The 27,382-nt window shown below is 39.1% G+C and overlaps 2 protein-coding genes across 6 annotated transcripts in view; one reads left to right on the forward strand and one right to left on the reverse strand.

Annotated features, from left to right (window-relative positions):
* Positions 1-13,809, reverse strand: part of RECQL (RecQ like helicase) — a 51,868-nt gene extending 38,059 nt beyond the window's left edge. For 2 of the 4 annotated variants that reach the window (XM_019515627.1, XM_019515628.1), the window contains exons 1-10: positions 13,508-13,663; positions 12,245-12,321; positions 10,374-10,568; positions 7,975-8,154; positions 6,430-6,536; positions 5,247-5,445; positions 3,999-4,165; positions 2,590-2,671; positions 922-1,070; positions 257-374 (exon numbers count right to left, since the gene is read on the reverse strand). In XM_019515627.1, coding sequence (XP_019371172.1) covers positions 257-374; positions 922-1,070; positions 2,590-2,671; positions 3,999-4,165; positions 5,247-5,445; positions 6,430-6,536; positions 7,975-8,154; positions 10,374-10,568; positions 12,245-12,321; positions 13,508-13,560 — 1,327 coding nt within the window. In that variant the 5' untranslated portion in view covers positions 13,561-13,663. Of the gene's footprint in view, positions 1-256; positions 375-921; positions 1,071-2,589; positions 2,672-3,998; positions 4,166-5,246; positions 5,446-6,429; positions 6,537-7,974; positions 8,155-10,373; positions 10,569-12,244; positions 12,322-13,507; positions 13,664-13,703 lie in introns of those variants that run through there. The other 2 variants (XM_019515626.1, XM_019515625.1) reach the window with 2 other exon arrangements.
* An 80-nt stretch (positions 13,810-13,889) lies between these two features.
* Positions 13,890-26,475, forward strand: GOLT1B (golgi transport 1B). Of its 2 annotated transcripts, none has more exons than XM_019515631.1 (5): positions 13,890-14,000; positions 16,409-16,500; positions 20,156-20,334; positions 23,483-23,564; positions 25,144-26,475. In XM_019515631.1, exons 1-5 carry the CDS (start codon positions 13,976-13,978, stop codon positions 25,180-25,182), a joined length of 417 nt encoding a protein of 138 aa, XP_019371176.1. In that variant the 5' UTR covers positions 13,890-13,975; the 3' UTR covers positions 25,183-26,475. The 2 variants fall into 2 exon arrangements, with proteins under 2 accessions (XP_019371176.1, XP_019371177.1); XM_019515632.1 differs by lacking the exon at positions 13,890-14,000 and adding an exon at positions 14,386-14,448.
* Positions 26,476-27,382: the final 907 nt, after the last annotated feature.

Here is a 27,382-nt window from a genome sequence, read left to right on the forward strand (position 1 = left end):
AAAACAAAAAGTTAAAACTCAGAAGGACCACATGCTTATTTACATTAAGGCTGCTTTCCACCATTCTGTAGTGCAAGAGGACCTCACTGCAAATATAAATTTACACTCACTTTAAAGCCACTTTACAATGCTATAGTGGTATGAAGCAGCTTTGGTGTAAATGAGAACTGGTTCCAAAGCACAATGCCTGAATCAACCTATTGCAACTACAAGATACAACTGTGCTCTTTGCCAGCACATGACGTTTTCACAATACCTGCACGCCCACTCTCTTGATAGTAGTTTTCCATAGATTTGCTCATTGAATGGTGAATTACAAACCTCACATCAGATTTATCGATTCCCATACCAAATGCAACGGTTGCCACTACCACCTGAAATAACAGTAATAAGCTATCAGGATGCTGGTCTTACTCAGTGGGCGTGTTTACATGTGCCAACAATTCAAAACAATAAATGCCAGCACAGTTTGGGCCTGAATTTATTGCTCGCAGGCACCACGTTTGAACATGCACTTGGGACCACAGCATGTTGAGCTGGTCAGAGCAGCCGCGGCTGGCAGAGGATCCAGGGACAGAGGGGGTCAGCCTGTCAACCCAGGGCTGCTCCAACCCAGCTCAATGTGCTTCAGGGGGATTGGCTGGGACACAAGGGTGCTCCAGTGTAGGACTAGCCAGCAGGCAACACTGTCAGCATCTACACGTTTGTTGTGGTGCAGTAAATAACACCACTGCAGTATAATACTTCTGTTTACAAGTACTATCCTACAGCAGTGCTTATTAGTTTATTGCGGCCTAATAGTGTCACATGTGTAGATACTGAGACTTTACTGCAGTTAATCAGTCAGTTTAACAGTAAATGTCTCATGCAGATACACCCACTGAAGTCAGATTAACCTCAGTGGAAAATTGTATACATGACCTGGATTTTATTGGCTGCCCATTGCCTGTGAATTGAGGTCTTATCCTTAGCATCCATATTTGCATGGTAAGCTCCTGCCTTAATTCCCAACTTCTGCAAGCTAAAGGTGACCTGCTCTGAGTCCTTCTGGGAGAAGCAGTAGATAATTCCTGCACACACACAAAAAACATAAGGACATTTTAAAAAAAAATGTTTACCATATATAATAAAATGCAAATTCTGTTTGTATGCAAGATGCAGGGTTTAGTAGCCTTGAAAATAACATACGACATCTCATCTGTGCAAAAAAATATTTTTTTCTTGTGCCACCTTAACATCAGCCATTTAAAAGATTCTCTCAAGTGCAGAGAAAATAATTCAATCTCCATATCAATTCTAATTTTAGACTGTAGAATAGACAAAGAACATGAGTACAAATTAGCAACATAATGATCAAGGGAGAGAATGCTTACCCTTGGAAATAAACAGAGATTTTAAATTAGTTTTCGGGTTTGTTTGTTTTTTTTAAAGCTATTGACCAATCTGTACTGGGGTTAAAGAACTCTACAAGCAAAACTGAGTTTGAAGTACTCTCAGACCTATTACCATCACCATTTTACAACGGAGTAGTTATTTTTCACTTGCTATGTCTTAACATTTCAATTTCCATTAGTTTTCAGCTCCCAGTTGGAGCTTCTATCTCTGCTACACATGCTTAACCCTCTTGGCTCCTAGTGTTGACACGTGTGTGTGTGCGTCCTCCCTACAGACCCTCACAGTAACCATGTGCGACTAGTTTGCTCTTTCACCATCATCAAACAGCGGTTCACCATCTTTCAGCTCTTTCACCATCATTCAAAGAGTGTTCTAGCCCTGAGCTCAAGCGACGAAGCCAATCTTACCCTGTAATTACTGCTCTAGCTGGGACTGGGAACAGGTACTGAAATGGACAGTGAAGAGCTTACACTTAATGACTGTTACTAATACCCAAAAAGCACATTTGATTCATATGCAAGAAATCACAAGCCAGACCAGGAGGCAGGGGAAGTAGTATGTTGGGAGAAGAAATTTTGAAAGGACTGGGGAGGTTAAGGAAGGGAAAATATGATTGGGACCCACAAGGTGAGCAATACATAATTTGGTCCCACCTGTGAAAGGGTGACTTGCCCAACCTGCACAGAAAATCTGTTCCAAAAGTAAGGATATACTGTTGTCCTGAAAAATTAATTTTTACCACCCTGACAAGTCTTTTCTCTTCCTGCAATCCCTGCTTCATTTACTACATACAATACCACTTGCACAACAAGTAAAACAGGGAGCCCCACACAAACTCTCATTCACAACACAAATCCAATGCCAAAGCAGCTCATCCTGTATGCTGAACAAAGTAGGGATCCTGCAGGGAAAATAGTTTTGATCATGTAATTAAAGACAAGACAGACTAACAGCAAGGGACATGAAGATGTTGATATCTAATTTAGTAAAAATTTAAAAAACAGTACAAAATTAACCATAAAAATTGCTAGTTAATAGAAGGGATCTTTATTAAAAAGTTAAGCAGCTGTCCTCAATTCTGCTAATATATTGGAGCAATACCATAAAACGGAAGCCTGCTTGAAAAGGATAACGTCTTGCACAATTATCACTTACCTTACATGAAAAAGATAGCACTGTTTTTATATTGATTACCTGAGAGCCCTTTGTATCTTCCATGGATGATCCTAACAATCTCTTCCATGAAGTCCTCAGCATTTGAAGGCTTTTGCCGAACCTAAAAAAATAAAAAAAATAAAAAGAATACATATATTACTGATAAATTGCAAAGGTGTTCGAGAGCAATTCACCCAGTTTCCCACGTAGTCCTCTTATCATACAACACTTAGAACAGCAAAACTCAGTTCCTCTGCTCTTCGACTAAGATCAATTTATCTTGCACCAAGGTATTTATGTATTCCAATTACTTTTTAGTTGGATTCAATGGGCTTTCTCTGAAATTGCCAATATTCAGTATTGAACCAGCTAAAGAGTTACATACTTGGGAAATCTAAAGGAGTTTGTGTTGTGCTATGATTTGTAATACTTAGACTATAGCACCAATTCCCAGCCAGGCACCTTGGGGTGTGCCACAAGGTATCAAGAGAGAAAGAAGCAGATAAGTACAGGCCCAGGTAGGTCCTTGCCTGGTCAATCCCCCACCTCCACTGCCCAGCGTCTCTGCAAGGAGGTAAGCACTGTAATATATAAACTGGTTTTTGAAAGTGGGTGCTATTCAACTCATGAAAGTCATGGCAGTATGCCTTGAATCTGATACAGAGAGCCTCGAGTCCAAAAAGGTTGAGAAACACTGGACTATAGCATAGCTAGGAACAAATACATGCACATGGTCATAACATCTTCTACTCTGTACAGACATGGGTAAGGTACATTTCATGTCAGTCTGATGATTTAAAACACAAAATAAAACAGACCAAGAACAGTATCAGAAAAGGAAATATTGTAATTTGATTAAGAGCAGACATTATAGCCATAAAACCTGACTACATGCAATTGATTAAGATGTTTCTAAGCCAAACTCCTCATCTCTTTCCTGTGTCCTTACATCCCACTTCTATGTTTTTTCCATTTTTTTTTAATTTCCCCAGTCAGAAATTAATATTGAAAAAAATTAAAAGAAATGAACTGCCAAAGACTTAACTTAGTAAAGCTCTCTAATAAAAATTAGAGCCATCTAATAAAAAATTATAGCTAATCAATGGTTATCTTTCAATAAAGACTAAATACTTACTAGAACACTACCCTGGAAATAAAACCAGGCCATGGGAAAAGATGATTTTCAAAGGCTGCATGAACAGTAGGGAGTCACCCTCTTACTGAAAACCATAACAACTAACTTTGGTGACTGTGAAACGCTTTCCTCAGACTATTTAAAACAAACGAACACACAAAAAAACCCCCTCACTTAGAAAATGAAATATACTGCTTTGCGTTTCTGTAACACCGAGTATAGCCATGTCCTGATCCATGCCAGGGGCCTCTACTCCACAAAATGAGAAGAAAAAACAAAAAAACAAACAAACAAACAAAACACAAAAACTTACTTCATAGAAAAGATTAGGCCGGTTGAAAGATGCAGTAAATGTAATGCATTTCTGAACACACAAAATTTTCTGGGCATCCTTTAAAACATGACTTGTTGCAGTTGCTGTCAATCCAATTAATGGAGCTTTTGGAAATTGCCGTTTTAAGATACCAAGTGATTTGTAATCTACATAAGAAAATAAGGGGAAAATATTGGTTTTGTATACAATCAGTTTCAATCTGAAGAGATGACAGTTGTGTACTACTACATCAAATCTGCAAGCTAATCACTAGTAACAAAACTCATTTACAATTCCAAACAAGGTGCTCAGCAGACTGTACAGTACTGACAGAGTGACAGGACTGTTCTTGTAACATATTTACAAAAGCATTCAAATTTCAGACGATACCATATACTTAAATGTACTTTAGTTAAGAGAATTAGAAAACAAAACTAACAAATTAATTAAAATCTACGTCAATTATATTTTGATCTGTTTAAATATAATTGCTAGCAACCAATTGCCCTTGTTAACAAAAAAATATATAGAGCAGCATACATATACAAAATTAGCTCTGTCCATTGTATTCGTAAGACAACCTTTAATGGAAGTTTATTTTTTAAAATAATAAATTTAAAAATATTCTGCAAAACCCTAGTAAACTGAGGACTCTAATTATCTTTACATTAAACTGTAAGTTTTCTTTAACAGAATGAGAAATAACATCTGATGTACTAATTATGTACACCAAACAAAACATGAGACCACAACAGTGTAATTTTTCTTCCTGTAAATTATATTTAAAAAGGTCCAAGTTCATTCTACATTTCATGATGTGGCTAATATTTGTCAGCTCTAATACAAAAATAATAAGGACCATGAACACTTAAAGTCTGAAAATAAAATATTCCATTTCAAGTTCACCAACTGGTGACAAAATGATATATAGACTGTAATTTTCCATAGGTAGCACTTATATATTAGAGAGGCCCACTGCAGTTTCTCCTTTCAACTGTCAGTGATATCAATCCACTGAAAGATTGCCAATGCAAGTGTCCCTGACTTGCCTGGACCTAGATCTTCATTAAAGATATAAACCACTTTTGAATCATACGAAAGGAATTTTAAAATCTCTGAACTGCACACAAGTATTTTCTGTGCCTTGATAATTAAATGCATGTCCAATACATGAAACCACTTTGCCTCACTCCCAGCCTTATTCTTCCATCATTATCTAACTGCTTATACAGTTCTGAATGAACATACCAGGTCTGAAGTCATGTCCCCACTGACTACAACAATGAACCTCATCCACAGCAATACGAGCAAGTCTTCCTGCTTGATAAGCTTTCTCTAATTTCGACATAAACATTTTACTTTTTGCAATTTTCTCTGGAGTCACGTAAATGAGTTTGAGCTTGGAGTTCTTATCTAACATTTCAGCATGAACCCACTTCACATGTTCCTGTTAAAAAAAATAGTGATCTAGATCGTTAGGACTGTGATTAGGAATAGGATGTTAGCAAATATAACATTGCTTCATTTTAGGATCAACAGGTTGTCAACCATATTTTAGCTGAACGCATACATAGTGAACCAAATGAGACATAATGGCAAGACTGCATACAATTCTGCAATGGGTCACTATAAGTGAATACACTTATCAAGCAGACTTTAATATTAGCATTAAGGCCACAGAACTTTAGAAATATTTTTCTGTACTGTATGGTGAAGTGTCTTTGTTGTTGTGCAAGATACCATGTGATAAACATGTCTGTAGCCTATAAAGTAATTTCACATGCAAAATAAAAACTGTCAACTTTTGTAATGGCTTTTCAGGGACTTCAGTTCTTGAAATATTTGTGCAATTTGTCACATCACATGAAAGCATTAATTAGAAGAACTCCACCCCAAAATGTATGTTGACCAATTGGACAATGCAATATCATTAAAGATCTTCCTGGCCCTTTTGACAGTGGATTTATATTCTAAAGCAAATGACTTAATTACAGCTATAAAAAGTCTGCACTGCTAAGAAAATTAAGTGACATAATATTGCCCAGTATCGTTTGTTTGATTTCTGGATTAAAAGGGAAAAAAAAATCATTTAGTAACAAAAATATCCTAATACCTGCAAAAACATTATGGCATTAGCTCAGCCCCACAACATTATGCTCATTCTATACAAGGATTTAAAAAAAAGAAAAAAACTAAACATGAAAACCTCCCAAAAACCAGGAGTATATTATTATTAGCATCATAGAAACATTGGCAAATGGATTTTGTTCCTCGACTGATACTTTGTGTGACAACTATGAAATGGTATGCTAGCAAATAAAATTATATCATCCATTTAATGACACTGAATAATATAAAATGCAAACAAGATGCAAGAACTTAATTTTGAAAATGTTGCAAAATGACGACAGATTCTGGCAGCTAAACATACCTTGCTACTTGAAGCATTCAATGAAGATGCCGATATTCCCAGCTGCTGTAAAACCATTAGTTGATCTTCCATGAGTGAGATCAAAGGACAGATCACAAGTGTGAAACCTGTGAAAAAAAAACAATCTTTTCTCTTATCTGAAATATTCAGTTCATAAGATTTCTCTCAATTTGGACAATGCAACAAAAATCCTGTATGCACATGTGCATTTACTGCAAATACTGCAGGACTGAAGAGTCACAGAATGAAGTCTTTTTCCTCAAGAGCAAGTAAAGAACAGAAAGTAGCAATGCAAGCATCCCCAAATGGTAACACCAATGCACATTAACTCTATTCTGGAGAGATTACCTACAAATAGTTCAGCTTTCATATTTGTTTAATTGTAGGCTTCTTTGTTTGGGTAGCCAACAGGGGTGCTCTTAAGAATTACACATATGACCAACAAAAAAAAGAGAACTGGAAGACACCTCAGGAGGTCATCTAGTGAGTTCAACCCCCTGCTAAAGGCAGAATCATTCCTGCTTAAAGCATTCCAGTCAAGTGTTTGCTCTTGATGGCCAGTATTTGCTGCATTAACTGTGTAATACAAAGCCAAAGTGTGCACTGGGTTTCAATGGAGTCACTCCAGAGTGCAAGACTCGATTAACTTCATATGCACAAACAAAGAATTTCAAAAGCAGATAACTGTGGTTAGGTATCCAAGTAAATATTTAAACACCTGAATAAGTCACCTGATTTTCCAACATGCTGAATCCCTTTTAATTTAACAGTGCTTAGACATTTGGAAAATGAGATCACTTAAGTGTGGACCTGAAAAATGTAGGACCTGATTCACTAAGCACATGCCTAAATGGAATTAGTACTATTGAAGCCAGTAGAACTGCCCCCATGTTTAAAGAGAGATCAATGCTAAAGTACCTTGGTGAACTTAAAGACCCCTATTTTTGAGAGTCCTAGCATTCAGCCCTAGTGCATATCCTCTTAGAAGTTCACCAGACACTGTTTACTATTTTAATTTTTTGAAGAGGATATAAATATATGATGGAGAATTTTGCGATATGCATCTTTATCCATTGACAACTGGATTTAAACCTCTTAACAGCAAGAGACACTAAACCAATCATCAGAACTAATAATCCCCCAAAACAGGTCACTGTGCAACAGGCTAATTTACCCTGGGACTGAAAAATGCTAATCAATAATTTGTTTCTTTTGTTAAGAAAAGGGAAAAAAAGAATTTATAAAAATCTAAAAATCAATAGTCTCTTCGGAATTTAAGGGAAAAGAAAAATTGCAACAGAATACATTGTTTTTAAACAATAAAATATGTTTCTGTAGGATCTGAAGCCAAAACATTAAGAAAGGAAAATACTTAGCATTAGAGAATTAAAGTGCAAATCACAGACACTTGCACTGGTAATTCTTCAGCAGATGGAATAACATTTATAATAGATTTATGAACGTAGCACTTTCTCTCTCCAATTAATACTACAAAATGAAAACCTGAAATCCATTTACTTTTACATGACCTTTATTCTCACATACCATCAGAACACACTGCTGGCAACTGGTAGCACAGACTCTTTCCGCCACCTGTAGGCATGACAAGAAATATATCCTTCCCTGCCATCGTAACATTTATTGTTTCAAGTTGTAGAGACCTAAATTTCTGGAGTCTAAAGGTCCTTTGTAGTGCAGCTGTGACCACCTCAGACCATGGAAAATCTGTTAAAAAAACAAGAGAAAAAAAAGTAGTGAAAATCCTTTCATAAGCAATGGCATTTAAAATATAAAACAAAAAAACAACTACAATGTAGAAGTGACTTTTTTCTGAAAGTGTCTTAATGGTATATTAAGCTAAATTTTTTTAAAGCTCAAAAGGCATCCACAAGATTTGCCTGTGTAAACTAAGTGACAGAGTGCAAAGTTATGCTTTGTATGAATTTGTTTTGCAGACCATTTGAAATTTAAACACAAAGCTTGGTCTCTTATACAGTGATTCTCAACCAGCATGCCTTGAGAACCTCTCAGGGATGCCACAGGATGCCAAACAATGTCAGCACTGTTATGTATGCAAGCATGGCTCACAAGACAAACCCAGAGATTTCACACAGGAATCCACAGCACCAAACACATTCTGACCTGCTGTGGTCAGAGTTCTTTGCAACAGAAAAACTGTGCTATTTTTCTGTAGTTAAAAATAGAGTGAAAGCTAAGAACTAACATTTTCTGAGGGATGCCTCAAGTCTGAAAAGGTTGAGAAAAATAATATAATAATAAATGACAATATGAATTAATCCTCAAAAGGAAATCCATGAGTACATCAAGGACCTCAATATACTGACTTTTAAATGATAACTATTCTATTCAACTGATATGGAACATGAAACGTACTATGCCTGACAGCAGTTGCTTCCAAGGACAAGTGCTAGAATAGTTAGGATACTTTAGTTAATTTTCAGGACAATTTTAAACTCACGCTCCTCAAAAAGACATAGCCATATTCAGGAAAACTAGAGGAGAAAAGATGCTACTTGTATACAAGCAGAATGACTACAGTGAGATTAAGTAGTGAAGCGAGAGGCATAATATGCGCCAGGATATTCAGCAGGTGAGCCTGCATCTCTTTGCAGAAACATCCCAGTAACCTAGCTAGCAAATGGAAACAGGCTATTGCTCACAGAATGTTTCAAATAAACAGCATTTCCACAAGAAGTCTCCATAATCCTTTCCCCCAAAAATACACAGGAAACATTTTTGCCAACATGCTGAACAGGAACCTCCAGCTGACAAAAGCACAACAGATCTATTTTAAGTGGCAAATAATGGGACAAAAACTCAGCACATCTATTTCAGTTGGAACAAGAGGCTGGTCAGCAATTCTTCATACTAGTAGGAAAATAAGTAGAGACCTACCAAATTCATGGCATAAGTGGGCTGTGCAGTGGCTCCTTTAATCTTGCAGGTTGCCCTGCATTTCCTCCCCTGCTAACTGGCAGCAGGGCCCCCTGCTTGCTCCTGATTGGCAGGAAGACGAAAACAACAGTTTTAAATATGGTGCTATTTTTGCCTCCCAGCCAGTCAGCAACAAGCACCAGAGCCACCAGAGTCCCTCAGCCAATCAACAACAGGGGTGGGGGAAGGGGAGAGTGGGGGGAACCTTCAATATTAAGGCGCTGCTGCACAGCCCACTTCTGCTGTGAATTTGGTAGGGCCCTAAAGATAAGAAAATAGAAAACCACCGGGAATTCTACTATCTGGGATCCAGCATGGAGAAGATGTAAGTGCTGGATGTATGACATTATTCATTTATGAAAGGGCTTTGGATCATGATTTAAAGTCAATCAGAGTCTTTCCATTGACTTAAATGGACTTGGATCAGAATCAAGGTTAGCTACTACATTTATTCATGTACATACATACTGTAGCGTAGGATGCTAGTCTCCAACAATAAAGTTTACTAGCAAAGAGCCACACTAGTAGCCAGAGAGTATTACATTGTGTAAGGAGACATGAACAACTTCCTTAAAAAAATTCTTGGCCCTGTACTTTAACTCAAAGTTAACAGGCAAAACTTTAGTGTTACACATAATAAGATAGCAAGATTAAAATAAAGTTCTTCTGGTGAAGTTAAACAAGATCTCTGAATCTAGTATAACATAACACTGAGGATAACTAGTTATTACCAGATTAGTACTCAGAATATCCAAGGACGCAATTAATTTAATCCAAATTAATAAAAACAAAAGGCTATCAAGGTAACCAAAATATAACGCTACCCCCCAGCATGAAGCAGGACAATTACGACACACCAGTGGACTGAAATACCGCATTTTCACTTTCTTGTTGATACAGGTAATTCTCAGTACATTCCTTCCATAAAATTACAATACTTTCAAGTCAGAATAAAGGTGATATTAGTAACTGAATTTGATTTTGTAAACCTTGTTTGTCCCAAGTCTTAGCAGAATCATTTGTTTCACTTCCCCCAGCTTCTGAATCATCTGAAAACTGTTTTATTTTTCTCTTTAACACCGTCTTTTTATTAATAAGCTCCTGTTGTCTTTCCAATAGTTCCTGAATCTGGATTTCTAGCACCTGCAGTTCTTCATCAATGGAAACCAGCTCCTCCTCTAACACTGAAGGAAGGGAGAGAGGGAAAAAAAAAAAAAAAAATCAAAACTATAATATTGCATCATTCATGTTTTACTAATGATAACTTCAAAGGGTGCCAGATATTTTGCACCCATTGACTGGCAGACATATAGACAAGAGATAGCAACAGGGTGGATTTAAGTCAAACTGATTTAAATCATGATTTAAATCACTGGTCAGAAAGCCTTAATTTAATCATTGTTTTCCACAAAAAGTACATTCTTGTTTGATATCCTTTATTCATTTAACTTCTTGAAACGTTGCACTTTCAGAGAAAGGTAAGGACTTGATTAGGTGTACACAAACTTGCAGATAGACTGATGGGTGGGTAATCAGGTCCATTATCTCTCATCTCCATATACTGCTGTGAACAAGGATCTTGTCTCTGGAGACAACAAACCAGGGTGGATAAAAATCAATGATTTTTTTTTTAAATTAAAAAAAGCAGATTTTATTTAAATCAGATCTTTTTATTTATCATATTTCTTTTTGTTAAGATGCTTTCAAAAAAAACCTATATAGTTTTAATTTAAAATATGTTAAAGCTCAAAGATAACATCATGGAGTAGGGATTATAACTTCTAATTATATAGTATTTGAGACAATCTATTCATGTAACCTTTTAGAAAAGTTTTATAAATAGGCCACAACAGGCCATGGACTATATTAAGGGCCCAATCTTATGGGGTTTCCAGAGATTAGTAAAGATTGAAGAAAACCACTCAAACCCAATGGGACTCAGTGCTCAGACTAGAAGATCCCATTAAACATCTCTGTGATGCTTAGTTTCAGTTCTCAAACTCTGGATTCAAAGATAACATCCTTGTTAACAGCAATATATGGAGATGAGGAAGAAGACCCAATTACCTACCCTTCGGCCCTCTTGTCTCTCTGCAAATTTGTGAACAAAGTCAAGCTCTTACCTTCCTCTAAAAGTGCAAAGTTTCTAGAAGTTAAATGAATAAAGTTAAATGAATATCAAACAAGAATGCACTTTCTGTAGAAAATGAATAAATCAAGTCTTCCTGACCAGCAATTTAAATCATGATTTAAATCAAATCCACCCTGCAACAAACTCTCCCTATGCCTAAAGAAGGGTGTTTGTGCCTGAAAGCATGCAAAGAACAATTTTCTCCAACTATTTAGTTGGCCTAATAAAACATATCACATCTACCCAAAGAACCTTGTCTGTCTAGGATCTGAGTATGACCGTACTGCTGCACCCACTCTGGACTGCCCTTGTAGATACCTAAAGAAATGAAAAAATATGCCTACAGTGTTGGATGGTGCCAAAGAGTGCCACTGTGAAAACTTGCCCCCAAAAAGTCCTGTTTTGCATATGTAATATGATAAGAGCCCATCAAATTTCTGTTCTCCTGGCTGAGAGTAGACCTAGGGACATGCCAGAAAGCACATGCAGAAGCAGAACAAAGCAGGGCATATTTTCATGGCAGCACCACACAGTACAGTAGTGACACGCACAAAGTGATGCTTTTCCTCCAAACAGGTTGTAAAAGTTATAATAGACCTTGCAAATCCATCTTCTGCTTGAACTCAATTAACGCAGTTAACCTGCAATGATAATAACATTCTCACAAACATGAAGAGGTCAGCTCAATTCTAGTGAAGCAAAGTTTCTACTATTTTAATTATAGCTTACCTGGAAGAGCTGTCATCTTAAAAGATGGAAAAAAATAATTCTTAAATAATGAATATTGTCTAAGGAAGGGACTGTATCTGAAAAACAAAAAGGTGTATTTTATTAATAACCTTTATACAGCTATACTTTTTTTTAAGCATGGGAAAAGATTAGGAGAAGATTCCAACAGAAATGAAGGGAATGCCAAAAATTGTTACACCTAAAGTTAGAAGAACAAAGCGTTTTCTAAATATATTGCATGGACCTGTCCTACTCTGGCAAGAAGATGGCCTAGACTTTAAATCAGAAGTCCCTCCCTAATTTCTGAGGAATTATGAAAAATCATTACTTGTGAACTTTTTAGAGGCTTCTCATGAAGTTACATAGAAAGTATTTCACCACATTATTTGCACTCTGCATTTGCTAAACACTGAACACCTTGCTTTGTATTAACTCATCTGACCTTATCAGCATAAACATGTCCAACCAGAGGGCATAATATATCTGCTAGGCAGGAAGAAACTGACACTAACATGCAAACGAATTCATAAGGAGACCGGGGACAGACTTCCAAGCATATGGTTTGCCAGACTTCCATGCTAAGGGTTCAAGCAATGTGGGTCCTGAGTCGTCTCCCACAGAAGTCAATGGAAATCTTTCCTTTTCTTTTAAATAGTGGGCAAGATGTGCCTGAGAGATGTAGTTAACCATGTTAGTCTAAAGTATAAGGCAGGATAGATTTGTATCTTATACACTAACCAAAGAGAGAGAGAGAGAAGGGAGAAGAGAAGACTGGAATCTCTCTCTCTGTCTCTCTCTCTCTACATATAGACACACACAGACACATTAAGATTTTGAAAAGGAAGGGGGTACAGAGATGGTATCTAAGAATAAGGTTTTCCAGACTTCCAAACTAAGGGTCCTGAGTCATCTGCTGCAGAAATCAATGGAAATGCTTCCCTTTCTTTTAAAATACTGGGCAAGACGTGCTCAATAGACATAGTCTGAAGTCAAGTAGAAAGCAGGGTAGATTTGCACCTTATAGACTAACTAAAGTAAGTGAGTGTATGTGTGTGCACGTGTGCATAAATAATGGGGGTTGGGGGTGTAAATAATGGGAGGCACAGACATTACACCCACACCCCATATTCTGAAGTCCAATAGAAAGGAAGGTAGATTTGCACCCTATATGTGGGGAGGGGTGTCACACACAGCCCGGCCATGCCTCCCACATACACACACACACACACACACGTGCATAGATACAGGTATCATTCCACTCACAAGTGGAGGCCGGATTTACACGCGGGGGGAAGAGGGGCGGACGAAGGTGACATATCCCCCCACAGCACAAAGTGGGCTCATATCACGTTAAGAAGGCGACCTGACACTTGGGTGAGCAGCGAGCCTGGCCCCGCCCCTGAGAGACCCCTGCGCGCGTCACCCCCCGGAGGCATACAATTCCCGCCCGGCTACTCACCCCTCTGCAGCCGACAGCTGAGCTCAGTAGCCCCTTTCCTAGCCAATCAGAAGCCGCGCTCTCTTAAGTGTGGCCCAGCCCGGCCCCCGTAGCTCAGCGGGGAAGGGGGCAGGAGGGAGGTGCCGTGAAGAAGCCGGGTGGTGATTGGTCCCTTGCTGTGCCAATGAGACGTCGCGGTGGTGGGGCCCGAGCGGGGAGGCGGGCTGCGTGTTTCCGGAAGACGTGGCGGCCCGGTTTGTGCCCGCTTCCCCCGGGCCCGCGCCGCCGCCACCATGATCTCCCTGTCGGACACGCAGAGTAAGCGCCGGCGGGCGGGGAGGGACACGCAGGGAGGTGGCGGGGCCCGCGAGGAGCTCGTGTTCCGGGTTCCCCGCCCAGCAGAGATGGCTCCGACGGGAGTGGCTGCTGCGCGGCCCCGCAGCCTTTGGGCGCCGTGTGCCTACTGCACCTCGCTGGGAGCCCGTTCACAGTTCGGTCGCGCGAGCCGTGAAGTTTTTCCGTAGTCCTGTGCAAGCATAGGAGTGTTGGCGGCAGCGTCTCCGCCCGCGCGCCGGCTTTGGGCAGCTGGCTTCTAGAAATCCAGCCCGTGCCTGCGGCTGGCGTGAGGGACTCTTAACCACCAATACCTGTCCCTCGGGCGTTCCTCTACGTGAGAGATGAGGGTGCCCACCTTCGGGCGCTGCTGGAAGATGTGTGTTTGGACTGCTTCACCTGATGTGATAAGCTTCTGTTTTAGTGTGTGCAGATACCTTTAGAATTTCGCTTTGCACAGTCTCGGCAAACTCAGCAGGTTGAAATTTACTAGACTGGTCAGTTTTAGAGGTTGACAAGTTCACTGCTGCTAGACAGAATTCTAATATGAATTGCATTGGCTTCACTTTTCTGTTGAGGGGTCAGAATATTAACAGGACGCACGCGTCAGGTGGACTGACCACCTCCCTTAGTAAGAGCTGTGGTATCGGGAGAAGAGCACTGTTTCTTCTTTACCCATATTCTATGAATATATTGCCCCTCTTAAACTTGCCAGAATCTGCCCAAGTAAAAGATGACTAAAATATGGGCTTCCAGTCATTGTCCAGGAAGAGCATCATAGTAACACTTGAAGTAGCTCCTGCTTCTGCTTCTCACCAAAGTATTGTCCTGTGCATATGTTCAGAAACAGCCTTGGTGGAGTACTTTCATCAGCTTGTGATTTATGTATTTGGGTCCTGTGGCTAACAAGCATCAGGTATATCTTTGAAGCTTTATTCCCTGTAATATTTGAGTTGAAATTAGTAAGATCATCTACAGCATTTTCCTTTCAAGTGACTCAAGTAGAGGAATATGGTAGATTTCAAGGATATGTGGTCCTCAGCTACCAGCTGTATGAAATTGGATCTGAGAACTGTCTAATTTGACATTTACCTGGATTTTATTATTTGAACTACACATTGAAGTATCTGTTTTTTCAGGGAAGCTAAAGGCTGCACCAATAGATCCTATCGTTCGTGGGAGTGCTAGAATAGGCCTGCTGCCAGCATTTTTGCCTCAGGCAATATTAGGTGATAGAACTTGTATCTATGGTGCAATCAAAGGTGGGATTGCAGCACAAGAAGGTATGCTTCTGCCAGCGTTGGATAACAAAGAAGATGGGTTTCAGTGTGGGCTACACAAGTCCTTTAGGGGCCCCCCCCCCGGCTATGTATTTAGGTTACAGCCTGAAGTCTGTCTTTGTTGCTACTGATACCCGTTCTACTAAATCAGCTAGCATAACTGTGCCTTCACATGCTGTAGTTGCACCTTTTGATTGCAGGACAGACAACCGTTATGATAAATACAGCATAACACAGGTCATGCAAGTTTGGCCTTCAGGTCTTTCTCCAGTCATTAGATCTAATAGGTCTCTAGCATTTAAACTCCAATGGGAGGTTAACAATACAGGACAGTAATTAAGTTTTGATATTCAGAACACGGTCATACACATGCACACTCACACTTACGTTGATCTGTGTTGCAACAGGTAGCTTCAAATTTAGTGACATTTCACAAATGAGCATGCGCTAGACAACTTCTGTGCACTTGGATCAAACTTTCATAAAGGTCACAGTCTACAATGAAGTTTATGACAAAATGGAAGCTTCTGTTAAAAATGAACTGCTTATCTGTAAACTACTTGACATAGGGCTCTGCTTTATTTTCTGATGGTCTAAAAATGGTCCTAGATAATTCTACCCAGACTTCCCCAATGTGCTTCCAAAATTAGGCACTTTCAAAAGTGGGCACACATGTTTACACCAGAGGAAAAGTGGGACAAACAACACACAGTATTTACTCCAGGGGAAATGCTGTTCTGTGATGTAAAGTTACATTCAAGAAAGTCAGTCAGGAAGCGTACACTGTGTATCTGCTACCATTGTTGGTTGCACTCTGAGGTAGGTAAGTGGCTAAATGTCTGCCCTGCACATTGGCTGAGTGCTAAATGTCTGCCCTGTCACCTAATGGCCCGACTCTGCAATAACAGCTGCTTTGTGCAGTTAGCTTGAGTTAGCTGGTCATGTGTGTCTGCTTCTGACTGTGGAGTAAAATGTGGGGTAAATTACTCTGGTGTATGTGTCATGTACACACACCATCATACTTCTCTTGAACTTCACAAAGTTCACTCTAGTGTATGAAATATTTTCTTAAGTGTATTTATTTAACTTTTTAATTTTGCTTTTATATTGCAGAGATTGGAATGGGATTAACAGGCTTTGGTGTGTTTTTCCTTTTCTTTGGAATGATTCTGTTTTTTGACAAAGCACTTCTGGCTATTGGAAACGTAAGTGACTTCTTTTTGCAGTTTGGTTTATACAGGTTTCCCTCAACTTATGCGGGTTCTGTATAAGCAAATTCACTCTTACGCAATGACCATTTTTATATCCAAAATTCATTATATGTGAGGTAGGTTCACTCTCATGCAGTTGGAATAGGCGCCCCCTCCACGCAGGTTAATCTCGGGGAGAGGGGAAAGGGCCATGGGGCCGGGGCCACAGTCACCCCAGCCCCTGCTGCAGCCTCTCTGAGAGCGGCTGATGCCATCTGCCTGCAGCCACTGTGCAGCACTGCCCCAAATCCTGCAGGGCTCCGCTTGTCCCCACTCACCCAAGCCCCTGGGCTGCACTGTGCCATGGTGCAGGCAGGTGGTGTCAGCTGCTCCTGGGGCTGCTGCAGCAGGGACTAGGGTGAGTGGGGAAAAGTAGAGGCCCAGGGCTGCGGCAGGGAGTAAAGTGGAGGGAACAGTTAGTGAGTGCAGGGGCGGGGGGGGCGGGCACGGCTCTTGCTCCTGTGCACACCCTGGGAGGGCTGCAGGCTGGGGTGCTGTGGTGGGCTCTTCCTGCAGGGCGCATGCCCCCAGATCTAAACACGGGACAAGAGCATGTGGCCACTGCAGGCTGGTGGCAGCACCGGGCTCTTCCTGGCACTCAACAGCAGCACTGGAAGGTCAGGTTGGGGGTGCTACGGCAAATTCTGCGGTGGCTGCAGCAGCTATCCCAGCCCCGCTGCAAGCACCAGGAAGAGCCCAGTGCTGCTGCTGGCCCCAACCAGCAGCGGCAGCCTACATTCATCCTGTGCACACATCTGGGGCACCCCCTGGGAAGAGCCCAAAGCAGCCCCACAGCTCTACCAGAGTGCACACAGCAGCAAGAGCCACACTCCCTGGTCCTGTGCTCTGCACCCACTGACAGTTCCCTCTGCTTTGCTCCCTACTGCAGCCCCAGGAGCAGCCGATGGGCTGAACAGCACCCTTCCCCTTACCCCTTTCCTAGTCCCAGCCTTCCTCCCTCCCTCACTGCCATGGGAACACATCCCTTTTTCTTGTATTGTAAACTGGGTTCCCTTTATGCAAATTTGATTTATGAGCAGTATTCCGGCAATGCATGTACTGCATAAATTGAGGGGAAACCTGTATGTGGATTTTGCACAGAGTAGATTGACGTATCCAATGTATTGTTATAAGCTGTTTTGCTTTTTGGTACTAAATGGAAACAGAGTCGTAGGAAATACTAAGAGAGTCTGGTATAGCAGAAAGGTTGGGTTTAGTCACTTAAATATTTAACTTCCACTGATACTGAAGCCAATCAAAGGTACTAATGGTACCTTTCAGTCAGAATTCAGGCATATTGGGTCAGCCAGAGCAAAGAAACTTTTATTGCAGTTACTAGTGCCACATGTTTTATGGATAAAATTGTCTTTTATGATTTGCTATCCTTCTGGTACCTTTACTGTTATCTTATGAAGTAAGATAACTGTTATCATACCAGATAAGTCTTGCAACACTTGTAAAGAAAGGAAGTTCAAGTAAAAGTTAATAATAATCAGTATTTGGAAAACTGATACAGCCCTGGTATGTGGAAAGGTTTATTTGACTGTACCTTCAGTTTTTACAGAACCTAAGTTTAAACTTAAAAATATATAGATTCAATTTTTGGTCCTTGGAGGAATGACCTTCCTAATACAAATGGAATGTAAGCTGTGTTTTCATAGATTTCCTAGGCATTAAGGTTGGAAGGGACCTCACAAGATCATCGAGTCCAGCCCCCTGCCCCAGGGGCAGGAAGTCAGCTGGGGTCATAGGATCCCAGCAAGATAAACATCCAAATTTCTCTTGAAGGCATTCAAAGTAGGTTCTTGAACCACCTCCAGTGGTAGGCTGTTCCAGACCTTGGGAGCTCGGACAGTAAAGAAATTCTTCCTTATGTCTAGCCTGAAACGGTCTTGCAGGAGTTTATAACCATTCGATCTTAACATTCCTTGGGGTGCTCTGGTGAACAAACGTTCCCCCAGATCCTGGTGAACACCCCATATGAACTTATAGGTGGCCATCAGATTGCCCCTGAGCCTGCGCTTTTTGAGGCTGAAGAGCCCCATGGCTCTCAGCCTGTCGTTGTAAGGTCTGTTTTCCTGACCTCTGATCATGCTCGTGGCTCTTCTCTGGACTCTGTCAAGCTTCTCCACATCCTTTTTGAATTGTGGAGCCCAAAACTGAGTACAACGGGAGAATGACGTCCTGGGATTTGCTTGAGAAGCATCTGGAGATGTTCTGGTGTCTTTGAAATATGACTTCCAATATGTTTACTGCTGTTCACAGCTTTGCCAATCTGCATGAGAAGACTGCTGCAGAACTGGCAGTCTTTATTTTTACCATTCAGAACTCTGGGCAACAGTGATCAACTTCATTTTGGTGCTGGTTGATTCCATAAGCAGTAGCAGTAGAGGCAAATACAAGATACCCATTGAAGGAAAATCCAAGAATAGTTACTTGGGAGTTGGGGAGTATAGCTAAAGCACCTCTTCTTTAAGGAAAGAAAATAAATATATTTGATAGGACACCATCCTTATAAGAAAGAAAAATGTGAGGTGACAAAGAGGAGTGATTAAATTACAGTTTAAAGGAACAAAACACTTGAGTAAAGTGGTGAACTTGGGGCGGGGCTTAGCAGCAGAAGTCATTTTATTCAGTCCAGCCAATGAGGTTAGTTTTCAAGCTGGCAGATGGCAGCTGTGGTTGGAGGAATACTTAAACATTTATAATCGAACATATCATCAGTGGGAATAAGCTGATGAGCATCAGTGTGCCAGTCACGACTGGTACACAAATGTCAAGGCTGTGACAGTGAAAAGTAAGGAATATCGAGGTTGATATGTCATAGACCAACGGTTGTCAACTTTTGGCCTCCAGACACCCTTTTTAGTTTCAAGGCACCCCTTGGAAAATGGTAGGTCTTTCCTTTCACTGATTTCTTTTTTTTTTCCTTACTATGGAAAAAATAATAGAGCAGTTTGTTCTCTTGCAAAGAACTCAGACCACAACAGGTCAGACCATTTCTAACATGGTGGATTTTTCACCTCATGACACCCTTGAAAAGCTCTCATGGTACCTGAGTTAAGAATTTCTTAGGCTCTTTCCATTGTTTCCTAATGCATGTCTAACATTCTTTAAGCATTATGCATTGGTGAGTTAGGGACTTCAAGTTTTTGTATAAACGTTTGGTGCAGAATTTGACTCGGCATTTATTAAGGTTTGTCTGCACTATAAATCCTTAGTTCAAGAATATCACTATTGTTCAAACACAATTAATCATAAGTATCTTAGAAAATGGGCAACTCTCTTAGGGACTCCTAAGATGTTTGTATATTTACCACAAATGGGCCCTAGCTTATCTAATTTGTAAATAACTGAAAAGAATGTAATGTTGAATACAAATGTTTCAGTATGGGCTTTTTAAAGAACCCTGTAGTTCTACAGGAAAACTATCATATTCTCTTCTGTGACAACTAAAATCTACTGTATGTTTGACAGATTCAGTAAGGATATCAGTCTCTGCCTTTAGGATGGTAATATTAACATTTAAAACTTAAACCCTTCTGGAATATATTTAGTATTTCACATTCATTAACAGGTTGTTTTGTTTTTTTTTTTCTTTGTCTCTTAGGTTTTATTTGTGGCTGGCCTGGCTTTTGTTATTGGTTTAGAAAGAACATTTAGATTTTTCTTCCAGAAACACAAAATGAAAGCCACAGGCTTTTTCCTGGGTGGCGTGCTTATAGTTCTTATTGGTTGGCCCTTGATAGGCATGGTCCTTGAAATTTATGGGTTCTTCCTTTTATTCAGGTAAGACTTGCTTACAATGGAGTTCTTCACTTCTTATGTCTTGTTTTTCCTCCTAATCTTGCAGCAGTCACTGTCTCCATTAAAACTAGCAAATTGGGGGATTGTTTTTAAATGTTTGTGCAGATCTGAGATTCATATTTGCAACAAGCTGGAATTTGATGGATACCAGTCCCCCATTTGAGACTAAGCTATCTTAAATCTGTTTGAGATGTATTACCTCAAGTCACACTGAATTTGGCAGCTTCATGCTGTGATTTTGTAACCAGCAAAGAAAAAAATTTAAAAGGCCAATATATCCTGTGGGTCTAGAAGCAGGCTGTGTGCAGCTTAGCACCACCTGAAAAAGCATCTTGACAAGTAGCACACATCTGTAAATTCTGGTTGCATTCAGCTTAACGCACACTTTTTTACACCTTGTCCTGCTGTGTTTGCAACTAAACTTTCTAACATTCTTGTAGTGGAAAAGAATAAATAATGAAAACAGATTTGATTAACTTATCAGGCACTTCAGGGCTATGTCTGCACAGTAATTTTAGCATCCTTGGCAGCAGCACCCATAAGCGCACACAGCTGCTCTGGACAAGTTGCCTTCTGAACTATGTAGTTACTTGGTTTGGAAGAAAGCCCTTCAGGTGGGCTAATTGTCACTGTTAAGTGACAGTGCCAGTTAAACTGCCTAGATGGCCACATTGCTTCCAGTTTAGGAGACAGGCTGTTTGGAGTAAGTAGTACAGTGTATTTAAGTGTTGCTGATAAGAATGGTAAGTTTAACATGGACAATGGCAATAATTTCATCAGGTGTGCCTAGCAGTTACTTTGTAGGTAGCAGCGTTTCTTCATGGGTTAACAAAGGTGAGTTAGAAATATGGAAAATTACAATGTACAATAGGTTTTATATTTTCTTCAAAATTTTTAAAAATGCAGTGTCTGTGGAATGGACTGAACATAGTACATGATTCCTTTAAAATCAAGAAACAGCACATTGCTTTCACTTTACTGAAATACCCGATCTATTGGCTGAGAAGAGGAAATTTTATATATGAAGAAGTGACCCCTAAGTTTCCAGTAAAATTGTCACTAGTTCATTCAAATTGTACTGGACTCAGGAGGCTCATGACAACCCACTGTTTTTGTTTTATGTTTTGTTTGTTTTTCCATAGTGTTTCAATGGCAGGGGGAAATGAATGCATTTCAGTGGGAATGGGATTTTTCACTCTTTCACCGTGCTATACATCATCAATACATAATCTTATATTTCAGTTCATAGGATGGAATTTTCAAAAGAAGTTGGCATTTGGCTTAATTCTGTTCTCATTGAAGTCAAATGGGGAGGCTTTTGAAACTTCATCCTTGGGTTCTAATTTAGAAATGTTTTCAGTTCACGTACTTCATTAACTTGCTAATTATTACCACTGGCATTGTATAATGTATACAGGATGATTAGGCTTGTTTGAGTATTGAAAAAAGAAGTGTTTTAGGTTTTAGGTTTTTCTTGATTTATTCACTTACGGATGATTTCTGTGTTTTGCTGTAAATGTGTTGTTAATTGCTACATTTTTTAAAAAATATATAAATTATTTCACTACATGTACCAATGGCTTGTTTATACAAACAGTTTGGATCTCTAGCCCAGCCAATGTAAAGTAGGAACTGTGCTTTCATAACAGTGAAAAACTTTAAATGCCTTCTTAAAATCATTACAAAGTTGTACCTTTGAGCTGATGTAGTTGCAGTTCACAGATCAGCTATTCTCACCAGGTGATGGCAGCATATTGTATGTGAAGGAACAGTGTCCAGAGGAAAGAAGTAGTTAAAGCAAATGCCCTGTAGAGTCTGACCACAATCTTAAGAGAAAACAGTGTGTTAATTAAAATAGAATAGTTCTCAGAGCCGAGGTTTCAAACAATTTTGTTTCATTTTTTCACTCTTGGTGAAGTTAAATTTTCTATTAAAATAGCTGCTGTTTATTTGTCTATTCCTACTTGGTCCTATAGTAACTTCATAATGCTGTGTGTGTGATATCTCACTAACTTGCATGACCATAGACTACAGCCTGTGGATGCCCTGCTGCCCTCTGCACCACAAAAAAGATGGTCTTTGTCTTAAAATCAGGGGGATAGAGCTTTTCCAATCATCTAGAATATCAAAGGAAACTCAGTAAATAACTTGATAACAACATTGCTCTTTACAAAAAATCCTTGTTAAAAATTGTTCTGATAGATATTGCATCTGAACTTCATGAGTCTCAGATTATTAATCTGTTTGAATCAAATATCTGTCAAAAATCTAATGGCTGCTCTACTGAGACCTTGGTTACTTTAAGGACAGATTTGCACTATATTGAAGTGTACCATGTATTTACCATACATTTTGTCAGATATGTGAACAGACTTAATGTTGTTCTTTGTTTTTAAATCCTTTCTAAATAGTTGAATTTTGGTCTTCTGCATCTGGCTTCCCAAAACATTAGGAGCTACCCTAGAATAGAATTCTGCTTCATTTACATATAGTTACTGTGAGAATTTTATTCCCTAAATCACATGCATCAGCAAGACTGTTGTTTTAAGTATGAAAATAAATTAGTCTTGTGCTTGAGTAACTGGTAGCCTTTACGTTGAAAAGTTATTGGGGATTTTCAAAATGCAGATTAGTTGGGAACACCAGTATTTGCAATGATTTAACTGAATTCCTTTCACTGTAATGCCCATTAATTCAAAGCCCTCACAAGTTTTCAGACTCAATTTATTTGATGCTTTTTTTTTAAATAAAGCCATGTCTATGCTTTTTTTAAACTTGGGTTTAAGATGCAGACCATCTTTACAATAATATTTCCTTTTAAAAAGTACATCTCGTATTCAAGAGAATACAGTAGGTACTTTTGAAAAACCCAGCCTATAAAAGCAGGCTCTTGTGAATGTGGGGGAGAGAGATTTTAAAAGGGATGCTTTTTTCTGTAATGTTCTTTCCGTTCCCTCCTAAATTGTGGTAGCCCATATAGCTACAACATAACTACTTTGTTGCTAACAAGCTGCAGTAATTCAGTGCAGTCCTGTTTTTAAAGGACTCCTCCTCGTCTGTATGCAAGAAACAATGAGAATAACCTATAGTCTGAAATCCTATATCAATTCCTAATTTTTTTATGTTCCAGGGGTTTCTTTCCTGTGGTGGTTGGCTTTATTAGAAGAGTTCCAGTTCTTGGTTATCTCTTGAATTTACCTGGTATAAGTTCGGTAAGTATGTCCTGCTTAATATTAGCTTTGAAGCTTTTTTTCAATGCATGATTGTTGGATATCTACCATATAGTAATACAGAAAATGTATGTATGTAGTTTTAGAGCAAAAAATGAGATGGGCAACTTTTGCTTTTTTGTGTGTGCGCAGCTTTTGCACATTGCAGGTTATAGTCAGATCTAAGCAAGAGATTTCAGTTTCGACTGAAGCTAATGAAAGTAAGGAGATTTACAATGGACGTTCCTTGCCTCACCGTAGTCAAACAGATGACCTACTTGAGTTGATTCAGTTTATTTAGGCCCACTGTGCCAGGCTGTTCTTGCCATTTACTAAGTTTGTATTTTTTCAAAAATAGTTTGCCATTCTCTTCACGCGGACCTGTCCAATATATCAAAGGAAACCTCATACAACCTGTGGTGGTTAAGTTGTGGACCACAAGCTCCTGGTTGGCTGCTGGTCCCCCTGTTGCTCTGGCTGTAGCAGCAGCTGGAGTCTCTGGGCTCCCCCTCCTTTCTCCCAACTTTGGTCACCTGTTGCCATCCCAGAGGGTGAGGCTGTGCTCTGTGGGCAGTGGGCTAGGGGGGCACATAGGTGCATCCCCCCCAATGCACTATGTGGGTATATGGTGCAGCAATAAGGAATGGGAGGTCCTGCATGGAGGTGTGGGGGGGCATATGGTGCAGCAAGGGGAAGGTTATCTATACGGCCTGTGGCTTGCCCTGATGCAGCCTGCAGCATGTGGTGGTCCCTCAGCCACTTAGAAGCTGCATACTCCTGTCTTATCCAAAAAGCCAAGGAACTGAAGAGAATAAAATGATACCCGAGACAATAATCTTGGGGGAGGGAGGGTGTCAACTACTTTTACTGTGCAAACTTCTATATATACTTGTAACTTTAATATTTGTGTTTTTAATCTTAGTTTTGAAAGATATACTTTAACACCTACATTGTAAAATTGACAGAATATGCAGCTAAACTTAGTCTGGTTTGAAAAAACTGATTTTAAATTTTGTTTGTTCTAAATCTGTCATCTAACAGTCTCAGGCAAAGGTCTGATTCATAATCCATGATCAATTGAATGCTCCATTCAGAAATTGATCTTGCCTATATATAATTTGATCTTAATGGGGTTAAATCCTATTTAAAAAGATAATTGTTAATGTTTTATTCAAAGCCTACGTAGGCTCAGAAGAGAATCCACAGTAATGGTCAGTTGATATATCTCATTCGGTTTATTAATGCATGCGTGGCTGAAACATTTTTCCCTTTTTTATTCTTATCGGTCATTAAGCTAGCAGCATTACCTGCATTCTTCTGATTTATTTTTTTCATCTGTTGTGTCTTCACATTTTGCTGTTTATTTATATGAAACACATATCATGCAGAAACACAATTGCAATATAAGACTTAATTTTACAAATGCATAAATCTCATAAGACTTGGTGAGTACTTTAATCATTTTCAGTCACACAGTGAATGTGCACAAGTACCAGTTTATTTTTGAGAACATCTTGAGTGTGGATACAAAAATGTTTGCAGGTAACTTAAAGAATTCTCTCTCTTGTCTTCTCTTCTACAGCTTGTAGATAAAGCTGGAGAAAGCAACAACATGGTATAATGACAAGTGCACGGAAGACTGGTTCTGAAGTTACTGTATTATTTATAAAGTCCTTTTGAAGAATATTCAGCACAAAGTAAATTGTGTACAAAGGAAAAGCTTGCAACATTCTTTACATAAGTTTAATTTAAAACGTATAGTCTACAGAATACATTAGAAAAGAAGCTCAGCAAGTGTGCTTCTAAGAAAATGACTCAAAATTCAGTAAGTAAACTGAAGAGGTCAAAGTCATGGGATAATCCATGTGTAACAACTGTTCAAGACAGCTTTCCCTGTTCTTGGAAAACACGCTAACTGCAAGGAACCTTCCTGGAACGAATGATGCCTGTACTTTACCTCCTTATTTTGAAGGTGCAGTAGAGTAAACAGGTCTTGATTTCTGAAGCACTCCCCTTCTGCCAACCCAACCTTCCACCTGCCTTCCTCAAAAAAATAAAGTCCCTCTTTAACAAGAGATGTTTTTTCCATGGAATTAAGATGGATGGTCATCTTTAGGTGTGTGTAACAACAATGGAGACCCCCACACATTTCTGCTGAAAATTTTTTTGTAAATATGTGGCTAAAGTAAACTTCTGTTATCTTAATGTTTCAAAGCCAAATGTAGTTGATTGTGTTTGTCTCCTGTTTTGGAATATGCAAATGGTCAATCTTAAGTAATGTTTGATCTTGAACCTGTACAGTTCAACAAGGAAGTTTGAAAACTGATTTACTCTCCTTTGGGTTTGTTCTCCTTTTTCATGTTACTGTGGGCACATGCAGATGAGACTAGCCATTTTGTTACTAAATAAATCCTTGCATGTCAAGGACCATTGATGCAATGATGTATTGGGTGAAGGTGCTAATATAAACCCTGTGAAATGCATACAGAATATGGTTTTTAAGTAGTGGGAAGCTTTGCCTTTCTTTCTTGCCCAAGAAATACAAAATAAATATGGGGGGGGGGGGGAGAAGGAGTTTAATAGTAATTACAAGCTTTAAGTATTGTCTGTCTTTGAAAGATTTAATTTAAAAGTTACCTGGAGAACTTGTCAATCTGAGTATCTTTATAAGTGGCTTAATTGCTCTTTGTTGTCTACAGACATTTCTAAATGATCATGTCAATCATGGGAAAATTGCAGTTACAAATATGTATCTGATCTGCATTATAGTAGCATTTGGCATAAACCTGGAATAAAAGGTTCCCTGGTACTGCAAAAGTAGCATGTTTCTATTTCTGCTGGAATGTCTAACATCATGCACTTCCAAATGACTGAGACTTGGTAGTATCTTCATTTAACCTGAGCAAACAACCTAAAAAAAAAAAAAAAAAAAAAAAAAAAAAAAGAAAAAAAGAAAAAAAGAAAAAAAGAAAAAAAGAAAAAAAAAAAAAAAGAAAGAAAGGAAAAACAAACGACTTGTATCTGTGGATGCTTTGATTCTCCCCCCCCCCCCTCCGAAAATGTAATGCTAAAAATGTGTCAAGCTACAGGGACAATTTCTCAGAAGTAGTTAGAGATTAATCTGTATCTAACAATTGATTCTCTTTGAGTTACATTTTTTTTTTAGAATTTTTTTTAAACTGGGAAGATCTATTATATGCATTTTTAAAATAGGAGTGAAGTATCTTTGCATGTCAGTTGGGTTTCTGGTTGTGCATATATGCAGCACTAATATCTAATTTTCTAAACTATCTTCCTTCCAAAGGTTATACAAAATACTCTGGGAACAAAAGAAATACACTGGGTTTTCAATTATAATAGCCCAGATTATCTTTTACATTTAGTCAGTGGCACTACGGCCTTTTAATTTTATTATTGAAATAACTTGGTTATGTTTCCTGATGTATTATAATAGTTTACAGGCTAAATATGATTTGTGGCTCCTACCTCAAGAGGCAAACCAGTTATAACTGCCCCTGAATATCTGTAATGTTAATTCAAAAAATTGTAACACTAAAGTCTTTTAGAAAAGTAAGTTATGCTTTAATAGCTTTTAATGGAAATCAAATACTTTTAAAAAAAACAGACAACAATCTTAATTTAAATAGATGTTGGCAACTGTTAGGTCTTTATTCCTGTCTTTTAAAAAAAGTAATCAATACTGTAATGGAAGAATGGATTGTCCATGTGACTAGTTTGTGGTTCTGATTGGGGGTGAATTATATGACTGACTTATGTTAAATACTCCCCCCCCTCCCTCCCCACACAAGAGCTTTGGATAG

Source organism: Gavialis gangeticus, unplaced genomic scaffold (assembly GCF_001723915.1).
Source record: "Gavialis gangeticus isolate Ggan-Ray unplaced genomic scaffold, GavGan_comp1, whole genome shotgun sequence".
In the NCBI taxonomy this organism is placed as follows: domain Eukaryota; kingdom Metazoa; phylum Chordata; order Crocodylia; family Gavialidae; genus Gavialis; species Gavialis gangeticus.

Coding starts and splice junctions, on each gene's coding strand:
- GOLT1B (XM_019515631.1), top strand. CDS start 13,976: ATGATCTCCCTGTCGGACACGCAGA. Junction 14,001..16,408: donor CTCCCTGTCGGACACGCAGA/GTAAGCGCCGGC, acceptor TTTATATTGCAG/AGATTGGAATGGGATTAACA. Junction 20,335..23,482: donor GGGTTCTTCCTTTTATTCAG/GTAAGACTTGCT, acceptor TTTATGTTCCAG/GGGTTTCTTTCCTGTGGTGG.